Genomic DNA, 20,786 nt, shown 5'->3' with positions numbered 1-20,786 from the left:
TCAATCATATAACATGTCATTTACTTTTCTTATCTGGCTGTCAAGTTGGTATTCCTTTAATTTCCTCTTAAAATGAGCATAGTTTTCTATTTGCTTTACACCATTGGGAAGGGAATTCCAATGTTTTATGGCATTGTAATAAAACGAATTTCCAATACTACCTACTCTATCTGGTAAGTTAAAGTTAAATCGGCTATTTCTTGTATTATAATCATGTAAGTCAGTAAACAGATCGAAGTTGGATCGAATATAATGATTCGACCTAGTATGATATATTTTATGCACGTGGTGCAATACGAGTTGTTTTGATCTTTGGTCGACTTCAAGAAAACCAGCTTTAGAAAGTTGATTTCGAGGCAACTGGACGAAAGGGCATTTATATGCCACTTAATTTCCCAAATCTATGTGGCACTGGGAATTGGATATTTACGTTGCGCAACTTATTGATACCGGACTGATTTAGAGGATTCTTGGACATTACCCCCTGGGCATGCAATCACCCGCCTGTAAACTACCCCCCAATGACAATTACCCTCAGGTAAAATAACCCCCGAGGACAATTACCCCCAAGGACAATAACAACCCGGGAAATTACCCCCGGAGAATAACCCCCGAGGAAAATTACCCCCCCCCGGAAAATTACCCCCTAGAACAATAATTACCCTCCCCGTGGACAATTACCCCTGAGGATAATTAGTTGGGCCCCGAAGAAGAAAAAAAATCTGCTTTTATTAAAACCAACTTATTATCAGGCTGTACTTCGATCTCCTTTAACGGACAGGGGAAGGGTCCTCGGTTATCCTGGGGGCAGGGCTTGGGGCGGGGTAAATGGCTAGGGGTTAGTTTCAGGGGTGCATGCATCGGGGTAACTGTCCTCGGGGGGGGGGGGGGCGGAGTAATTGTCCTCGAGGGATAATTTTCGGGGGGTTATTTTCCGGGGGATATTTAGACACTGAATAGGTTTGAGTCATACACATTTCATACACACGTAAGATTTAATTTCAATGAATGTGATTTTTTTTGTTTAAATCATGAAGATCGTGTACACAAGCCTCACGATTATGGGTAGGTTATATTAGGTTTGAATGTAGTAAATTGAGAGCAGCTCAGGGAGGCCGCGGCCCACCAACAGATGCATTGGAGAGAAGCACTGCCACTGCACTGTAGATGATTTGCACGGTATACATTTGCAAGCATTTCTACGTCAGTCAGCTAGTACAGCACGTACATACCGGTAGGTACCGGTACGATGTCTTAGCACTCCCAGTCCCGATTGCGAAATTTGGTCACGTTCTTGGTCAAGGAGTGAAGACAAATTATCATCATGTCGAGTCCGACGTCGATAAATTTAGACATCTTGACCCAAGGGGGGTTGATTGTCTTTATGGAAGTGTATCTCTACTTCCAAGAACTTTACAGTGTAATGTTAGTGTCTCTACTTTTCGTTTACATGGCGTCTGGCTACAGGACAACGAGAACTGGGAATCGAGCCTGCGTGCTGGTGCTAGGAGACATCGGGAGAAGTCCCCGCATGCAGTATCATGCGCTCTCGCTGGCAGGCGAGGAATTCGACGTGGAAATGGTGGGCTACGGAGGTAAATGAAAAGTGAAATATATGAGGTCTAAAACTAAAATGAATTACGAGATGTGTATCTAACATTCATTTGATTAACTATGAAGGTGTTAACAACATAATTTTGAAGTTTGTTCAACTATGTTGTTGAAATGTGGTGTCATTCAAATCTTCAGTTCAATCCGATCTAACTAAGTTAGACTCTACAGGTAGGGATAGCCTTAAGGGCTCCCTCGAAATGTCATTTATGATATTATTCGAGGGAGCCTTAAACGGCACCCATAGGGTCCCACGGAAAGGTAGGTAAACAACAACTAAAATGTGTCCAAAATCACACTTTCCCGCACCCGACCAATATTGGACAGTGGCTTTGATAAATTTTGTTGTAATTGTAATCCTAATTAGATCTACCTCCTGAATTTAAAAATCGGAGGTAAAAATAATAAAATAAAAGCAATTTTCTTACCAGACCGATACAGCTCAGCTCCCTTTTCATGTGTACCGTGTGAATTCACAATCTCTACACAATGGTGATGACCTCTGACTGGCACTTCGTAAATGTGCTGCTTCCGTATAATGCACTGAATAACACCCATACAGCGCATATACGGAAGCAGCACAATCCCGGAAGTGCCAGTCAGAGGTCATCACCATTGTGATTGTAAAAATGATTGTAAAAAACATTTTGAGGGAGCCCTTAAGGCTTGGGAGGCCAATGCCAAAATCTATCTTTTAATTACTAGATCTAATTTGTTTATAATAAAACAGACATTATAAGAAAGCATTTTCTTTCACTAAGAAAACTCACCCATCTGCCGACTCCAGACGTCTAAGTCTAAGGTCAGGCATTTGATTTTTGGATGCTTTTCCAGGCAAACTCAGATTCAGAATCAGATTGGGTGATTTCAAGTTGGATTTCGAAAGATGGTGTTACTGTTGATGTTATGAAAACACCAACACCAGTCACAGCACTGAACTTGAAATCATGTTGGTGTGTGAGAAAATGAAGACTTAAGATTTTTGTTCAGTTGGATTTGATTTAGATCTAAGTAAAGTAGTAGTAGACTCTAGAGTAAAGGAGGGGGTAATATAATCGACCATCACCAGTTTTCGGCCGATCCGTTGGATGCATGGTAAAATCCCTTTAAAGGTACTATGTCCCTTTTGCAGCCAACCTCAAATTCTGTAGAACTTTGCAGGAATTATGAATATGTCATGTATGTCCTATCTGTGAAATTTAAAGGTTAGCAGTGTCCTCATATTCAAATTATGCAAGGAAACCCGTTTACTTGCTAGACTTCAATGTCAGACACTATTGAGTGACTGACTGGCTTTTTTCTTCTTTGGTAATAACATACATGAAAAGAGTTGTAAAGGGTACATGAGCATTTGTCTACATCAATAACCCACTTCTTGTGATGGCCAAGATTAAACTGATTGAATCTTTGCGCAGCATAAAACGTATGACCATTCGGTACAATTGTCTGAAAATCAAGACTATTACTTTTGGGCTCTATAGCCCTAAAGTCGATTTGACAACTAATAGTTGTTATTTTCCCACTTGAAGACATTTTCAAGCCCCACCTTTTTTAGGGAAGTTCTAAATTAGTATTATCTTTCAAATGCAGTTGTAATTTAACTTTTTCATTTTTTTGGCCTGCAAATGGGACATAATACCTTTAAAATACATCGCATAATACTTAATAGCATATCATATATCCCACACATACCATACCAGAGTCACTGAAGAACCACATTTGCAATGGAAAATATATCCTAAAATATCACAATTTAGCGATGTACATTATGTAATCGGCGTTCCCGCTACCCGAATCTGGAAAATCGAGTATCTTACGCGTGTCTGTAAGAAATATGGGTACCATAAAATGAGCTTTATTTCAAGTATTTTTCAGATTTAGAGCGCGATTTTGTGTGAGTCGCAAGACAAAAGTATCTCATCGCATGTATTAAATCAATGCAGCCGGACACCGCAACGCTCACACGATATCTCTGTCTAATTCAGATTCCAATTTCCTATCACCGCAGAGCTAGTTTTCGGCGTGGCGAGCACCGGGGAGCTCCGGCGTGGGATACCTGCTCCGCCCGCTAGTGCGCGCTTCCTATTGACTTTGTACATGCGGCCGAAAACTGGTTCGCTATGCCGATAACTGGTTCCGAAACAGTGTAAATTGAAATGAATATTGTTATGGCAATTCGTGATTTTTTTCTGGGATTCTTTTTTTGTTTATATAATAATATTTGCTTCATGATTTGAACAAGAAATGATAATAAATAGAAAGATTAAATGAAAACTTACCGTTTGAAATTTGATCTTTATTTTATGAGGAAGTTGAAGAGGGAGATTACGTGAGAAGCCCGCTCTAGCATGTAAGTCAATCTTTGAAGCCGAATGGGACTACTAATCCAACAACGTTGTAATCAATAGAAAGATCTCTATAAAAGAAAAAACTCGAACTTTAACCGTTTGGGAGGGAAGCGGAGGGCACGTAATCTCCCTCTTCAACTTCCTCATAAAATAAAGATCAAATTTCAAACGGTAAGTTTTCATTTAATCTTTCTATTTTATTTCGTAAGTCTCGACGGAGACTACGTGAGAATTTAAAGCCAGTAGTCCCATTCGATTCTATGAGCAATTACCTAATTGCATAAACTGGCATAGAGAAACTCTATAAACAGAAAGTAATGCTAACTTACTACTGAATATATATTATAACCTTGCTGTAGGAACACGAGTTCGTATCTTTAGACACTCTATTAATTGCTGTTAAGCACTGCATCCGTAAACTTCTTGCCCTTGCTCTCCAAAGGCCTGTCATAGAACTTTTGGAAAGTATTTTCCTTTGCCCAGCCTGCTTGAGCCAGTATGTCTTTAAGAGGTACATCCATCCTCTTGGCAGTCGACGTGGATGCTGCGCGAGTTGAGTGTGCTTTAAACTCGGTGTTGACACCTGCGCTTCTCATCGTTAATTTTATCCAACGCGAAATTGTTTGAGAAGACGCACGATGATATGGCTTGCGATAGCAAATTAGAAGGAATCTCTCCTGACCCCTAATATCCTTGGTTCGTCGAAGATATTCTCTCAAATACCGAATGACACAAATGCGGCTATCCGCTTTATAAGCCGATACCTGAATGGAGCAACCACTACGCCCAGGTTGATTTTGCTTAAGTTTCTTGTCGAGAACACATTCCATATTCTTGTCTGTCAAATTCATCTTGTCCAAGTTCATATGGTATAATGTTTGAACTCGTTGTGCTGAAGTAAGTGCTAGAAGCATAACCAGCTTGTGTGTCAAATCCTTAAGCGGGAGCTTGGTTGCTGGATATAGCTCCCGTAAGTAGTTCAGTACAATTCCAACATCCCAAGTCTTGGTATATCTAGAAACTGGGGCCCTAAGATGAAAAACTCCCCTCATGAAACGGCTAATAGTTGTGTGCGATCCAACTGTATGAGAATCATTCTCCAGAGTTAAGAAGGAGGCCAATGCACTCCTTGCCGTGTTAATGACACTATAGCCAGCATTGCCATTATAGAACAAATCACTTAAGAATTCTAACACATTCTCAGCTTTTGTCTTGAGTTTGTTTAAATTCCTCTGCTTACAAAATGACTCCCATTTCTTTATGTACACTTTATATTGTCTTTTCGTTGAGTCCTTCCAAGATGCAGAGATGATATCAACAGTTTTTGCGCTCAGGCCTTGTTGTCGGTAGCAGCAGCTCCAAGCCTGCAACAAAGAAGATCAAGATTAGACAAAGGATGAGAGAGGTTTGACACAGGCTGTCTGAGAAGTTTCTCACTTTTGGGTAGGAACAAAGGTTCTCCAATAATCATATCCTTCAAGAGAGGGAACCAAGCCTGTGTAGGCCAATTCGGGACTACTAGTAAGCCTACTGCCTTATCGGCCATAATTTTTTGAATGCATTTTGGGACAAGACAGAAAGGAGGGAAGGCATAGAAATTCAGATTCCTCCAATCTAGTGTGAACGCATCCACTGCCAAGGCATGGGGATCTGGTCTCCATGAAACATAAGTAGACACCTGTGCATTAAGCCTAGAGGCAAACAGGTCTATGTCAGGGATACCGAAATGTTTAGCAATGCGTTCAAACTCCCTTTCATTGAGCATCCATTCTGTCCTATCATTGAATTTACGGGACATAGTGTCTGCTTCAACGTTATCCCGGCCCGCTAAATGTGCTGCTGTTATCCAAATGTCCCTTTCTATACACCAATTCCATATGTGTGTGGCAGCCTCATTACAATGTGGGGATTTCACGCCCCCCATTGCATTGACATACGCTACCGCGGTGGTATTGTCAAGCCGTAAAAGGACATGCTTATGAGACATATTGGAACAGAACGATTTAAGTGCCAGGCCAGCAGCAAGAGTCTCTAAATAATTAATTTCATTACCCTTCGCTATCACTGCCTCTTGACTGTTCCACCTACCCCCCGTATGGGTGGTCATGTTAGTTGCACCCCATCCTGCCCCACTGGCGTCTGAGCGCAATTCCAAATCAGGGTTTCTACGGTTTATCGGCCGAAAAGAAGAGTCAATATGACCAATCCACCAAAGTAGTTCCCTTCTAGCTTTGTCCAAGAGTTTCATGGGCCTATCAAAGTGGCCCCTATTTAGTCTCAATGAAACTATCTTTCCTCTTTCTAGTTCGCGATAATGCAAAAGCCCATATTGAGCTGCCGGAAAAGCTGCAACTAGTTTTCCTATAACCCTTGCAACTTGCCTAATGGAGGGAGTGGCATTTTCAAGTAATGCTGTACATGTTTCCTTTAGTTCTTCCTTCTTATCTGAAGGCAAGGTCACGGTCATGTCAATAGAGTTAAGCACAAACCCAAGGAATTTGATTTCTTGAACCGGTTCTATCACCGATTTAGTGGGATGAATAATGAACCCCAATTCAGAGAGCAGTTCTGAGGTAGCTGTAACCGCCTTTGTGGCCTGTCTGTGAGACCTACCGATAATAAGGGTATCATCTAAATAGCCTAGTACAACATGGCCTGCATTGTGTAGTGAGGCAAAGGCCGGTTTCAGCAGTTTGGTGAATAGGCGAGGAGCAGAGCTAAGCCCATTTGGGAGTGCTTTATATTGCCATAACTGTCCTTCCCAGATGAAACGCAAGTATTTGCGCGACTCTGGGTGAATTGGTACTGAATAGTATGCATCTCGGAGGTCGAGAGAAGCCATGAAACAATCTGGCGATAGCAGTAAAACTGCTGAATTAATGTTATCCATCTTGAAGTGCTGATAGGCTACGCTTTTATTCAATTCAGACAAGTCAAGAATTAGTCGAAGACCCCCACTCTTTTTGGGTCTGGTAAAGATGTTAAAGATAAATTCTCCTTGTGAATGACTACAGCGTTCTATCACATTTTTTGTCTCGAGACTCAGAAGCTCTGAGCTAATTTGTCTCGACTCTAAAGCATTACGCTTGAATGTATGAAAAGGTTTCTCCCTCGAGGGGGGAAATCGAGCCGGATCAAACTCAATTTTGTAGCCTTGAACAGCACTCAAAATGTATGGATCATTGGAAATTGCACGCCATTTATCATGAAAAGACTTTATTCGACCTCCGACAGGCAGTGTGTATTCACTAGAAATAGAAGAACAATTTTGACTCACCTGATCACTGGAGTCAGGTGCCTGTTTAGCGTCTGGGACTACTTTTTCCCTCCTCGGAAAGGCCTGCGTTGGCCCGTCTGGGGTGTTTGAGTGTGTGGGGCTGGTCTGCCCCTCCACGACGGGCGGCGCCCTAAAAAAGGCCTGTTAGTGTTCATGTTACCCGCTCCAGGGTTGTGTCTTGCTGTGTTGGAAAACCAACCAGCATCTCGGGCCTGACGTTTTGCAGCCTCTGTATATCTCCTGTAAGGATGGTAGCTGGGTTTTGGAAAATTTGCGGCACCTCTCATAACACCTGCAGCCGCCTTATGTTGGTCCTGAAGGTCTTTGACCTTTTTGCCCAGTTCATCCCCGAACAGGAGCTTTGTGACCGGGTTAGCCGGCTTGCAAAGATGAGTATAGTTCTTATTCATGTCTGGTCTAATCATGTCTTTTCTCATGCAGTTCATTTCAAAGTTTGCATTACAGAGGAGTGCGAGAGCATCCTGTTGCGTATCAGACATGTTGTGAGAGTCCAAGGTTTGGACGAAAGCTCCGATTCCCTTTGTCAGTGCTTTTTGAATCCGCTGAAGTTTCAAATCTCTGCTACGAGTCTCGGCGGGGAGATTCTCCCAAATTGCGGTATTCACTTTTGGAGCGTCCATCAAAATGCAATTTGCAGGGCATGGGTACTTGGTAGCTGTTTCTTCAATTGTTTTTTCCTCCAAATTATGTCCCATCAAATAAGATGCGGAGTTTGCTAGCTCTGAATCGAGCGGCTTCCCCACGCCTGTTGGCACTGCAAATTTTGCGGCGAAGGAGGGGACCGGAGCGTCGTCGCTGTCAAGCCCAAATCCAGCGGGTTCCTCACCGGGGATTCCTCCGTGTTCCTCACCGGGGTTTCCCCCGTAATCGGCTTGCAGCGGCCCGCTGCTACCCGCTGCCATGTCATGATCATGGTTATCCCAAAATTCATCCGCCGTTGTGAAAACGTTGTCGCCTTCCCGCTGAAAATGCGGATTTTCTGAAGACGTAGACGTAAATGTCTGTTTGGGCAATGCATCTACCACTTTAGTGAGGAGTCCCTCAAAGTGATTCAGCCGCTCTTTGAGCGATTCGATCTCGGGATTTGGTTCCACATGCTTTTTCTTGGAACTACATTTTTTCGGCGTAGTTAGTGAGGTAGACGCTTTTTGCTGAGTCGGCACTGTCGAGCGCTTGGGCTCAGGATGACAGGCTAGTGAAACCCCCGCACCAGGCTTGGCTGGATGCGACGGCACGTTCTCGTTTGCTTTGCCGGGAGCACGCTCCCGCTCGGCCGAGCCCGATTTATCTCCTTCTGACATTTTCTTCTTAGAAGTAGACATGAATTGAAAGTTGTCTAGCAGAATCAGTATAATCCAGAAAATAATCCAAATTGGAAGGGGCTAACTAAAACCCAGAAAAACTGACGAAAAATCGATAGATTGACGAGTCGATTGTAGTTTCCTGCAATCATTGACCACGCGAGGAACGAATTGACTTACATGCTAGAGCGGGCTTCTCACGTAGTCTCCGTCGAGACTTACGAAATAAAATAGGAAGTAAAGAGTAAAAAAAATAGGATTTTGTCTTAAGTGGCCGAAAACCCCCTCCTTTACTCTACTACCAATACTAATTTAAATAATTGTTGCTTGGTGGATAATTTAGACATCGTCTAAAATAAATTGTGGTTTCCAAGAAGAAAATGTTCTTGGTCATGTGTCTAATTCTAGAAGACTATGGAGTATGGGTCTACCGTACTTTAATACTGTCAGTCAACATGTGAAATTAATGCTTTCTGTTTTTGTCCGTTATGTTATGTACTGTATGATCCAGCAATACAGTACTTACAGTAAGGCTGATATTGATCCTTGCTACTCTGGTTCCAAACAAGAGACCGAGATATCATTAACATTTTCTGTACAACAAAAGGATACTGTTATACCAATTTGTAACTGATGCTAGCCTGCAGTTTCGAAAAGTTCAATCAAATGAAAATGGCACTCATTTGAGGTGTACAAAATGAGTTGTGCTCTGTTCCATCCATTTTTTTCAACTGTATGTACTTTTTATTTTCAAACCTACCTGTAGGCTCCAAACCTCATGAGGATTTACTCAGTAACAAACAAATTACATTGCATGTGATGGCGGATCCACCCTCTTTCAAATGTAAGTATCAATATCAAGAAGATGATGGATTTCATAACATTTTCATTAAATAGCTTGATAATGAATCAAAATTTGAAGTGCTTATCTTCTAAAAGAAAAAAGTTGTTTTGCTTTGATATCACAACAATTTTAGTGCATTCGATATATGGATTCTTTTCGCCATGTAAAGTAACAAATTATATTAGATAGCTTAGACAGATACCGAGATGTGATTGGTCCAGAGCTCGTCACGTGATATCAATTGTGAGGATCCAAATTGTTATATTTTCCTGGCCGGTCACTTTTCGGTGTTATATTAACCAGCTGGTGAAATGAATATATTTTTAATCAATGCATGTCGCCCTCTTGAGGACTGTATGTCACCAATTACACACATTACACCATTACCGAGGGTCATTTCATTTTTTCAATATTTTTTTTTCATGATTTTTTTTTTCCCTTGAAATTATTTTTTCCACATTTTCTTTTTTCCCCCAAAATATGTTTTTGGGGGTAATTTTTTTTTTCCCGAAAAATGCTTTTTTGGGGGTAAGATTTTTTTTTTTTCGATTTTTTTTTTTTTCCCCAAAAATTGTTTCATAATTTTTTTTTTGTAAGGTTTTTTCTTTTTCTTGAACTATCTCGACAGATTATTTTTCTGTAATTTCCGAAAAAAAAGGGGAATTTTTTTTTTTGGCAAACACTTTTTGGACCCCCCCCCCCCCCCCACAAAAAAGGGCTATCTAATATAACAGTTATTGACTGGCAGGGGGTATATAACACTCTTTGGACCTGAAGGGAGTTATATTTCCCCTCGTGACCATATTTTCCCTCAGCGCTGCGCGCTTCGGGAAAATATAACCACTTGGGAAATATAACTCCCTTGAGCGGTCCAAATAATGTTATATTACACCCCCTGCCAGTCAATAACTGTATAATATTAGCACCCTATGAGAATTATAGAATTAAGTTTAGCTGTGTACATGTAGCTCTTACTCTAAACCCTGTCTATAATGGGCAAGGGAAGTTTGAGGGGGGGGGGGGGCAGGTGCTTCCATCTATCAAAGGGCAGGAGCAAATAGTGTTCCTAGATATAAATGTGCTCCCATTCTCACCTTTCATAATGTACAGGGGTCATAAAAGTTGGTTCTGTGAATTGTTTGTCAATTGTGATTTATTCTAGTTTTGCCGTCGATTGTGAGATATGGAGTGAAGGTGATCTACCAGTGCTTTCAACTCTGTTGGGTGCTCTTCTTCAAGATGAAGCTGCCTTCACACATATTTGTACAGGTAAGATATCCAGAGTGGTCTGTGCACATAATTCTAAAGCCTTATTAACACTTCTTTGCCTCTCTGCAAGGTCACTTCTTTGCTACACATGCATTTTAATAGCATGGACTGCTATGTGCGAAATTACCCATTTCTGGACTCTATCAGCTCCATGACAACCCTTTTAACACTGGTATCATAGGTTATTCTTGCACAGGAAACATAATATTTAATTTCAAGCCTTTTGTATATATATCTATTCCATGATGAATACTATATTACACAGGGAGACTACATGTATATTGTTGTGGTATATAAAGAGTTGAAAGAGTCTTATACTGCTTTCAAGCTGGCTTCTATCGGAGTCACCGATGAAAATACCGATTTAATTTTCCTTATGTGAACAAAGGTGAAACCGCAGTTTTCACCCTGTCGCTTTCATACTGCCGGTGAAATTCACTCGCTTTGGCGAGCCCATCCCGGAAGTGAAGAATTATTACGTAATTATTAAGCCCGCGCTCCGTCTAGCTGGCATGCAGTATGTTCAACAAAAAGTAAACAAACATAGCTGGTTACTATAAAGCGCGCGTACACTGCGACATTAGACCATTTTAATCGCTGTTTCTCCCGAACGCTTTCACCGTGGCTGTTTCATCGGTGTCACACCGATAGAATGAGAATTTCACCTGCTCTTGAGCAGGTGAAATTAATCACCTATTTCTCTTCTTTTCATCGGCTATTTAATCGCCTTTTTCATTAATACTGGTCGTTTCATCGGATGTTACCGGATGCATCTGATGAAAATCAGGCCATTTAGAAAGGGGTATGAGAAGGAGTGTCATATGACACGTATACGGTATGCTTCTGTGACAATTGCTCCATTTTGTTTATCTCATTTTTCTGCTTTCATGCAAATAAACTAATATTACAAGGATTGGATTGTCCTTTGACCCTAACACTAAGCATACCGGTAATCTTAAACCCTAGGGTGACCCTAACCATAAAGTCCATAACCCTATATATTTTTTACGAAATAAAGCATGGAGTAATTGTTGCCAAAGTAATTATGTTGGAGCATCTGGAAAAAGCTATGTTTGAAGAACAGGGCTTGGCAAGTTCGATGTCACTTTCCTTGCCCATTTGCTTGTTTACTTGCCCTTTAAACTTATAGTACATAAGCTTTATAGCAAATTTATGCAGCTGTACCACACATGCACAGGCTTAAAGTATGTCCAATTTCAATTGTCTTTAGGTGTCTTTCGGCATTGACTTGTGCCCATTAAAAATGAAATGGTTTTTTATTCTTACTATCCCCAGAACCCTCCAGCCATCCCCACCCTAGCTGTTGCCTGGTTTGCATGCAAGGTCTATGGCAGCAAGTTTGTGGTGGATATGCACAACTATGGCTACACAATACTGGGCATAACCCTCGGAAAGACCCACCCCCTTGTCAGGTTCGGTGAAAAGTAAGTCATTCTTTTGTTCTTAGGCCTCTTTCATCTGACTTTGAGTTGTGTTATTAATGCCAGCTAAATGCAAGGCATCTTCACATAAGTACAACACCAATTTTTTTTTAAATGATTGAAAACAATTCATGGCACAGTAAACAGTCAAGCCGATATTCTATGCACATTACACAGTCATTGGTTTGTGAGGAGTAAATGAATTGCTAAGCTGACTTTTTGAAAAAAGAGAAATTCTTGTGCCTTTGTTCTGTGTCAGAAGTTTCCCCCTGCAAGTCTGGCACTGTCCTGTGCTTTTTAATGCCAGGATTACCTTGTTGTGCTATGGAATTGATGCTTCATGTGCAGCCAGAAGCTATACTTGAGCTATTATTAAAACTCATATTCTTTGCTAAAGGGAAAAAGTGAAGATGGCATTAGACAAATACAAATGCAATCAAAATAGGATCAAGCACGTTGCGATTTATGAATACCCGGTAGTGTTTTTTCTTTATTGCACAGCTATAAAGTTGTCTACATTGCACATCCTTATTGTTGAGTAAATCTCAAAGAAATGAGAAATAATCACAGTTTACATACATGAACAATACCATAAAACTGGTTTTTTTCTGAACTCAAACTTTCTATTTAATTGTATCCATTTTTTAAAGGAAGCTCATATAACTCTATATTTTTAATCTTCAGGTTCGAGCGCTTCTTTGGCCGCCAGGCTGATGGCCATTTCTGTGTGACGGAAGCAATGAAGACGGATCTGATGGATAATTGGCAGATCAAACGTCCAATCACACTGTATGACAGACCAGCAGCAAAGTTCAGAGAGACTCCAATCGAAGAGCAGCATGAGGTAAATCATGGGAGATTGAGCTTTATTTCAGTCAACAATATACACATGGTTGCAGTTCCAGCTTAGGCCAAACAGTACAGTTGCAGAGTCATATGCAAGGGCACCATAAACATGATTTTATTTTCTTCTTCAATGTTATAGATCCCAGGTTATTGGTTGGTAATAAAAAATGTTGAATTATATCACACGTATTGCCACCCTTTGTGGATGAACCCCTCACATATTTTACTTCAAAGGCTGAGATGCATGGCCCTACGTGTTATCAGAGTCTGTGATATGGTGTAATATTTGTGCTTCAAAATGATCATGAAGTGCCTCAAAAAAGTAGAAATCTTTGAGTGACCGGTTTTACCATACTTATTTTCCCCAATGGACTGTAGTGTTCTAAAAACTGTTAGGAAAACAGGCGATCGGCTTGTAAAAGTCATGGGATTCCAGACTGTCCTAAGGTTTATAATTATGATTGCAGCATGAGCTAAATCCAGGATTTTGTTTCAGAATCTGAGGCAATGTTACCGAGTCACTTTAAACATCACCAATGCATCACTTACGATGGAAACTGGCACAAGTAAATCAGAAGTTACCATGTCTCGTGTTTCTTCTTATGTAACATTCTCTTGTACTCCCAGTTATTCACAAAGCTGGCTGCAGACTATCCCGAGTTTGCGTCTGAATCTGGAATGGAGGGGGAGACAGCCTTCACATCCATGGCGTCCGGTGAAGCGAGGAGGCTCGACAGAAGACCAGCTCTGCTCGTTAGCAGTACCAGCTGGACTGAAGATGAAGATTTTTCCATCCTCCTAAGTGCATTAGAGAGTGAGTATCATAGAAAGGACAGCTTAACACAGTGCAGAAAATTAATTTGGGAAAACTATTTGTGACAAATTGTCAGTGGAGCCGCTTTTTAAGAAGTTAAAATTCGACCCCCTATAAAGTACTGTACTCATACTCACTATAATATATTTAGAGCTTTGTAAATGATCCTGTTGCTTGAAAGCTTCTAATATATGTGTTTACAGCAGTTCAGTATTGATTAAATGATAATTTGACTGCAGATGAAACTTACACAAAGAAGGAATTGCTTCTGTAAAAATAAACCAGGGTTGTGGTAGTGACGAGACATTTTGACTGATTCAAATGAAACAAAGAATATTTAAGGCTAGAAATAATTGTTATCTGCTAAAGGAATTTGGCAGAAAATGTGTAAGAGTTGAATAATGAGATTGTATAAATACATCAAGGTGGTTGTCCCAATCCAGTGGGGACTGATTTTCGGTAAGTTTTATTAACTTATTTCTTAATTTGTTTTTCCATACAGTCCATCTCGTACAATTTGAAATGATTGCAAGCATATTTTTCTGAAAGCTCTCTATTACTAAGACTCAAGATATATATAGCTTTAAGAAATCTGCTTGTAATATTGGGCCAGTAATGATTAAAGCCCCACTGCACTAGTTTGGCCAGGATGAATTAGACCTTCCTGCATGGTCACTGACAGGTGGTTATCTCATCAAATCAGCTCTCAATTAACATTAAAAAAGGGGATCATGGGGGACCAATGGTTACCGATTAGGCATTGTTTGCTAAAAGGAGGGTGCAAGTAGCTATAAGTACATTTTCATCAACAATAACATGAAAATTCTTACTTCTACTTATGTTTCAGAATACGAGGCTGCAAAGACTGAAGGTGTTGCCAACTCCAAATTACCTGCCCTAGTATGTGCTATCACAGGAAAGGGTCCCCAGAAGGACTACTACAAGGGACTGATAGAAAAGAAACAGTTCAAGCATGTCAGGATCTGTACACCCTGGCTAGCTGCTGAGGACTATCCAAAGTTATTAGGCAAGTCTCTCACATTAGGTTCTCAAAGGAACTCATCCCTTTTGATACCATTAAAGTGACTCGATAACTTTGTCTCAGATTCTAAAAAAAATCTTGGATTTAGCTCATGCTGCGATCATAGTTATAAACCTTTAGGTCGTTCAGGAATCCCATGACTTTTACAAGCCGATCGCCCGTTTGATTATCAAGATATTTATGATTGGAAATAGAATTTAATTTTTTGTTTTCTTATAACACTACAGTCTATTGGGGAAAATGAGTATGGTAAAACCGGTCACTCAAAATTTTAAAAAATTTTGAGGCAATTTTTTTTGGGCTTCAATATTACTATAACAGACACTGATAACACGTAGGGCCATGCATCTCAGATTTAACTTTGTTAAACAATGCCTTTAAAGTCCTGATATATCTTGAGCTTGGGGTCATAGAGGAGGGAGAGTTGGGGCATGGCAAGATATGTACACCTTGGCTAGCTGCCAAGGACTACCTGAGGTTATGGGGCAAGTCTCTCAGATAGTTTCAGGAGGCGCGATGGCCCGTGGTATAGAGCAGTGGTCTCGTAACCGGGAGGTCCCAGCTTCGAACAAAGTCGATGCGCCAGTGCCCTTTGGTCAGTCATTAATCCTCATTACCAAGTCTCTCGGAAAGGACTTAAAGCCGTCGGTCCCCTATTTGCTTACTTACAAGCATACGGATGACCAATACTCTTTTACAGAATAGGAAGGTTTCAAACAGGAGTTAAAATGCTGTCAGTATCCATTTGGTTCTCCCATTTGGGTTGACATGGACAAATAAAAAACTAATAATTTGGGGGGAAATGGAAATATGGAAAAAAATATCATATTCTTCTCAATAGAAATATTTAGAATGCTACTATAGTTTGATGCACTTATTTATGTTATTGATTATTAATTCATTTAATAGAAACTGAGGTTTGCTTTAAATAAAATTCCTATCAAGTCTAATGAACTTCATTATTGTCCAGTTTGAATATGTAGCTAGCTTTCTATTCAATACTGAAAGTGAAGATCCTTGGAAAATCTTAGACTTCATGGGCTCATTTGAAAGATAAGGGCAGTGTTTCACAAAAACTAAGATTGATTTAAGTTGGACTTAACTATGGCAGGACGTTCATGCCACAGTTTACTATCACCATTTACTGGTATTGGTCTCCAAGGGACGTACAAAACATGGTCATAAATCTATAGAATTTACCTTTTTCGATAGTTCATTATTGAAGGGAAAAATAATATCGAAACATAATAATGGTGAGAGCAACTAGTGGCATGAACAGCCGGCCATAGTTTAGTCCAACTTAAAGTTGATTTTAGTCTTTGTGAAACACTCACAAGGACAGATAAAAAAAATATTTTCATTTAGCTTGCTGAAGATGTCACAAAAAAGATTAAAATACATGTCACTCTACCAAACTTACTGATGCTATTCATACATCGGGGGATCCACAAACTACAAGCACTGCTTTTTAGTGGATCCCCCCCCCCCCATTTCCTCAGAAGTTAAGAAATTCTTGTAATAATTTTATTATGTGCAAAGTTTATTTGTATAGTTTCTTGAAAAAATGAATTATGTATGAAATCAAATGTAATATCTTTGTTTACCTTTCTGTTGGAAATGAAATAAATATGAATATGAATATGAATTGCTAAAAGAGTATTGTTCACACTTGACACAGGTTCTGCAGACCTTGGGGTGTGTTTACACTATTCATCAAGTGGCCTGGACCTACCTATGAAAGTGGTTGATATGTTTGGGTGCGGCCTCCCAGTCTGTGCAATAGACTTCAAGTGGTAAGTTACACATTCCAAATATTTACATAGTGGTCGGTTACAGGTCACAGAGGCATTGATTGTAATTCCAAAGTGCATTTTGTGTTGCAATGTATGTTATCCTTGGTTGTCCTGGAGGGGGGGGGGGGGGGATAATTTTCCTAGGGGGTTATTTTTAGGGTGAGGGTAATTTAATTGTCCTATGGAGGTAATTTTCAAGGGGGTTGTCCATGGGGGGGGGGGGGATACTTTTCCAGGAAGGGGAGGGGGGGGGTGATTGTTCAGGGGGAAATTGATATTTTATACATTATACATTCCAAATATTTACATAGTGGTTGGTTACAGGTCACAGGAATTGATCGTAATTCTAAAGTACATTTTGTGTTGCAATGCATGGGGACCTATGTTCGATTGAAAAAGAATGAATTTAAAGCTTGTATGACTGAAATCAACCTCACAACACATTACCCAGCTTTCTATGTGTGAGCAATTAAGGACAATGAAGAAATTAAAGAATGAACAATCCATGCATTGAACCCTTGCAGATGATGAGTCAATTAATCTATCCAAGAGTTTAATTGTTTTTCTTATGGAGTAAAAACTTACTGTTTCTCTTTACAGATTCAAGTAATCCACATATTTTGGATCTAATACATTTTTATCGTTATGTCTCCCTCCGTCTATAACCTATATTTAGCATTGGTGAGCTGGTGAAACATGAAGAGAATGGCCTGATTTTCAAAGATGCAGAAGAACTATCAAGTCAATTCCAGGTAAGCAAAAGGAAAACGTAATGAAGGTAATTAAATTGAATTTGATAATATTTTACACAAAAAACAAATTTCTTTGCATGATCTTCTAAGTAGAGGTGTTGTGGTCGAGTGGATATGTCGCCGGACTGTCGATCACAAGGTCCGCGTTTCGAGTCCCGCCGCCGACGCACTAATGTCCTTTGGCAAGACATTGATCTACATTTGCCACACTCCACCCGGGTGAAGTAAATGGGTACCTGGTAGGAATTTATTCCTTGAAATGCTAGAGCACCGTATGGCAGCCGTGCTAAAGCCAGGGTAATAATTGGGAGCGCCAGGAGGGTTAAATCTGACTGACATGAGCGCTATACAAGAACCCACTATTATTATTATTATGATTTAATCAGACAGGGATTTGTTATCACTAAAATTGGTATGATTTTCGCTAGTCTAGAGGCGGAGATGGGGGCGGAGACATAGGTGTCCTCACATTTACTCTGATGACAGTTACTCTGTATTTTGATTTTCCCCTTAAGACTAAAGGTAAAACAAAGTTGGGGTATGGGGTCATGATTTTGGTTCAAATGAACATATTGGAAGCATATGCGATTTTACAATATTCAATGATCGTTGTCGCGGTTGAAATCGAGTCTAAAGTGATGAAATTATAAATAATAAACTCTGTATGTTGTATAGCTCCCTCTCAAGACTGATATTACTTTAGCTTTAAAACAATGTTTCTTGACTACAATCAACTGATTTGCTTTTCCCGTTTCGAAATTATATATCAGAACTGCATATTCTGAAATCCCCTGCTTGTGATTGGGAGATAACTTACTTTATACTGTGCTACCAGTTGAAGAAGAAAATGTATTTCAATATATAAATTACAACTGGTATATGTAGTTGTGAATTATAAAACTATTGTCAGTGATATTGTCTAAGCTTTTGTAAATTTGTATACCGGTACTTGAATTGATATGCACTTTGTACTGTTTCTGCACATTGCTGATTGTTGAAGTTATGGGCGTGTATATACCGATACCTGATACCTGATACCCTAATTTCCCATACCGGTATATTGCCTTTATACACCTGCTGTAAACGTACTCATTATGTCTTGCTGTTTGCACTCATTTTACATCTCATGTGTAAATTTACAAAGTGGTAAGTTGCTATAAAACTTCCTGTTGTTTGAAGTTCAATGACATATAAGTGGTTTGTTTCGAATGTGTCACATTCTGATATAGATAATAGTTACTATGTTGACTTACTCTTATTTTTGAGGGAAATCAAACATACTTGTACTGCATTTGTAGAGCCATTTTTCCATCATTATTGACCTTTGAAATGTGATTCTTCATGTAGTTTGGGCAATGCATTCCAATATCTCCCTCAAGGCTAGTAAATGAATAGTACATGTATGTGGACACTAATACATCCCCTTTCTTTCACGTAACACTTCTATTTTCTGTCAAAAAATGAGCCTATTATTTTGGCCATCTATGATATTAATTTTTGTATCGATTCCCCTTTCAGTAGTTGAAAACAGAAACCAAATTCTATCAACTTCCATCACCATTAGTGATGCCTTTTACAATGAACCATAACTAAAGTTCACTGCATGTATAAACCAATTCTATTTTACAGGCTTTCTAAGTTTCGAAATGTGTCTAACTGATACTGCTCCAATTGAATTGTTTATGTTTATCCTAGGATCTGCTGTCTAGTTTCCCATCCAAGCAAGGCAAGCTGAAGGTCTTCCGAGAGAACCTCAAGACATTTCAGGACCTAAGATGGGAGGAGAGCTGGAAGAGAACAGTCAGACCAACTCTCTACACCTAAGACCAAAGACCTGGGGGGTGTTTCACAAAGATCTTAAGTTGAACTTATCTCTAAGTTGGACTTCAAAATTATGGAAAGCAGCTATGAAAATATTTAGCAAAAGTTATTTTAAAAGGCAAAAAATGTTGATTCAAATCATTCATATTTTCTATTATCAAGGAGATTTCATGTGCTTGATGTGGAATTTATTTAAAAAGTCTAAAATACTTGCTTTTTCGCTTTTGAATATATCTTGTTTTAAGGCTACAAATGGCTCTCCATAATTTTTAAGTCCAACTTAGAGTTAAGTTCGACTTAGGATCTTTGAGAAACAACCCCTGGACTTTAATCATTCCATTCCTATATATTGAGAGCTTCTCCAGACATGTGAGGCACTTTAATTCTGTTATTTATATATATCCCATCGCCTGGCAAAATGTAGTGAGATTAAACAAATACTATTTTGTTGTAGTAAAACTTCAATTTCTGTGTGGTGCTTGGGCAAAAAGTGAGAATAAGAGATACTATGTAGCAATAGACTTGGGATTTTGTAGCACAGTCAGCTTTAGTTCATGGCCAGTATCCTATTGTAATGACCAACCTTACTGCGGTCTAAGTTTCCATTTGTTAAAGATGATATTATTCCCAGTATTGGGTTGAACTGAATTTGTAGAAGTGCTTAAATTCTGCTGTGTAATATGATGGGCTATTGTTGAATAGAATACGACATGGATGTATTTTCATTGAAAAGCAAGCTCTTGCTTTAGCTTTAGCTTTAGCATTAGCTTTAGCATTAGCTTTAGCATTAGCTTTAGCATTAGCTTTAGCATTAGCTTTAGCTTTGAATGATTCAATTTTTGCCATTTTACCTTCCACTTTTTTTATGATGTGCCTTTCTTTTTTATCCATTTTTAACAGTTTTTTTTCTTAAATATGACTCTACTTTAAGTTTCGAAATAATTTTCACTGTATGCCTCAAGAGACTATCATGAGAAAAAAAGAAATTAACATTCAAGTACTTATTTTCTGAACTCTTAAAAACCGAATGTCAAGCTATATTGTTCCAAGGAGATTTTTTTTTCCTCTTTTACTAGATAGTACTTTAATACAAGTCCTTTCTGTAAAAAAATGTGGTATTGACGAGGTATAAGCAGGTACCTCAGAAATGCACACAATATGTATTTATTCTTTGCAAACTGCATTCAAGAAATATCCACAGTTTATGATATTGAAATGTGTTTTAGCCTTATGTGCTAATTAGGCTACATTTTGCATAATGGTGTGATGCCCCCCCCCCCCCCCCTCACAGTAACATAAGAATAGCAAAATTTGAGAGACGGACAGAGAGACATGAGCAATCTATGAGAATAGGCCTAACATGATACTGGAGAAGTTTGGATGGTTCAGTGGTCAATAATACACTGTTTGGTTTGGTTTGGTTCAGGGGCGTAAATCCGTACCGAGGAGTGGGGGAGATGATCGGCGATAGCCATCACATACTAGCACGAGCACACGCCCACACTAATTTACGCAAGCGCGTGCAATCGCGCACGCACAAACACACCACACACACACACACACACACACACGCACACAAACGAACAAACAACAAACACACATACC

At 39.6% G+C, this 20,786-nt stretch overlaps 2 protein-coding genes across 2 annotated transcripts; one reads left to right on the top strand and one right to left on the bottom strand.

The window, feature by feature from the left end:
- Nucleotides 1-1,255: 1,255 nt before the first annotated feature.
- Nucleotides 1,256-19,287, top strand: LOC115918808 (chitobiosyldiphosphodolichol beta-mannosyltransferase-like). Its single transcript, XM_030991397.1, has 10 exons — nucleotides 1,256-1,595; nucleotides 9,325-9,402; nucleotides 10,565-10,671; nucleotides 11,968-12,116; nucleotides 12,798-12,957; nucleotides 13,587-13,773; nucleotides 14,621-14,800; nucleotides 16,494-16,608; nucleotides 17,285-17,360; nucleotides 19,056-19,287. The coding sequence occupies exons 1-10, from the start codon at nucleotides 1,325-1,327 to the stop codon at nucleotides 19,182-19,184; spliced, it is 1,452 nt and encodes a 483-aa protein (XP_030847257.1). The 5' UTR covers nucleotides 1,256-1,324; the 3' UTR covers nucleotides 19,185-19,287.
- On the bottom strand, nucleotides 4,149-8,786 carry LOC105436954. Its single transcript, XM_030991405.1, has 2 exons — nucleotides 7,237-8,786; nucleotides 4,149-5,323 (listed from the first exon to the last, which is right to left on the bottom strand). Exon 1 carries the CDS (start codon nucleotides 8,577-8,579, stop codon nucleotides 7,275-7,277), a length of 1,305 nt encoding a protein of 434 aa, XP_030847265.1. The 5' UTR covers nucleotides 8,580-8,786; the 3' UTR covers nucleotides 4,149-5,323; nucleotides 7,237-7,274.
- Nucleotides 19,288-20,786: the final 1,499 nt, after the last annotated feature.

Source organism: Strongylocentrotus purpuratus, unplaced genomic scaffold, assembly GCF_000002235.5.
Source record: "Strongylocentrotus purpuratus isolate Spur 01 unplaced genomic scaffold, Spur_5.0 spur5_contig_845, whole genome shotgun sequence".
Classification (NCBI taxonomy): Eukaryota; Metazoa; Echinodermata; class Echinoidea; order Camarodonta; family Strongylocentrotidae; genus Strongylocentrotus; species Strongylocentrotus purpuratus.
Note: the sequence above shows the minus strand (reverse complement) of the source record. Positions and strands in the feature narration are given on the sequence as shown.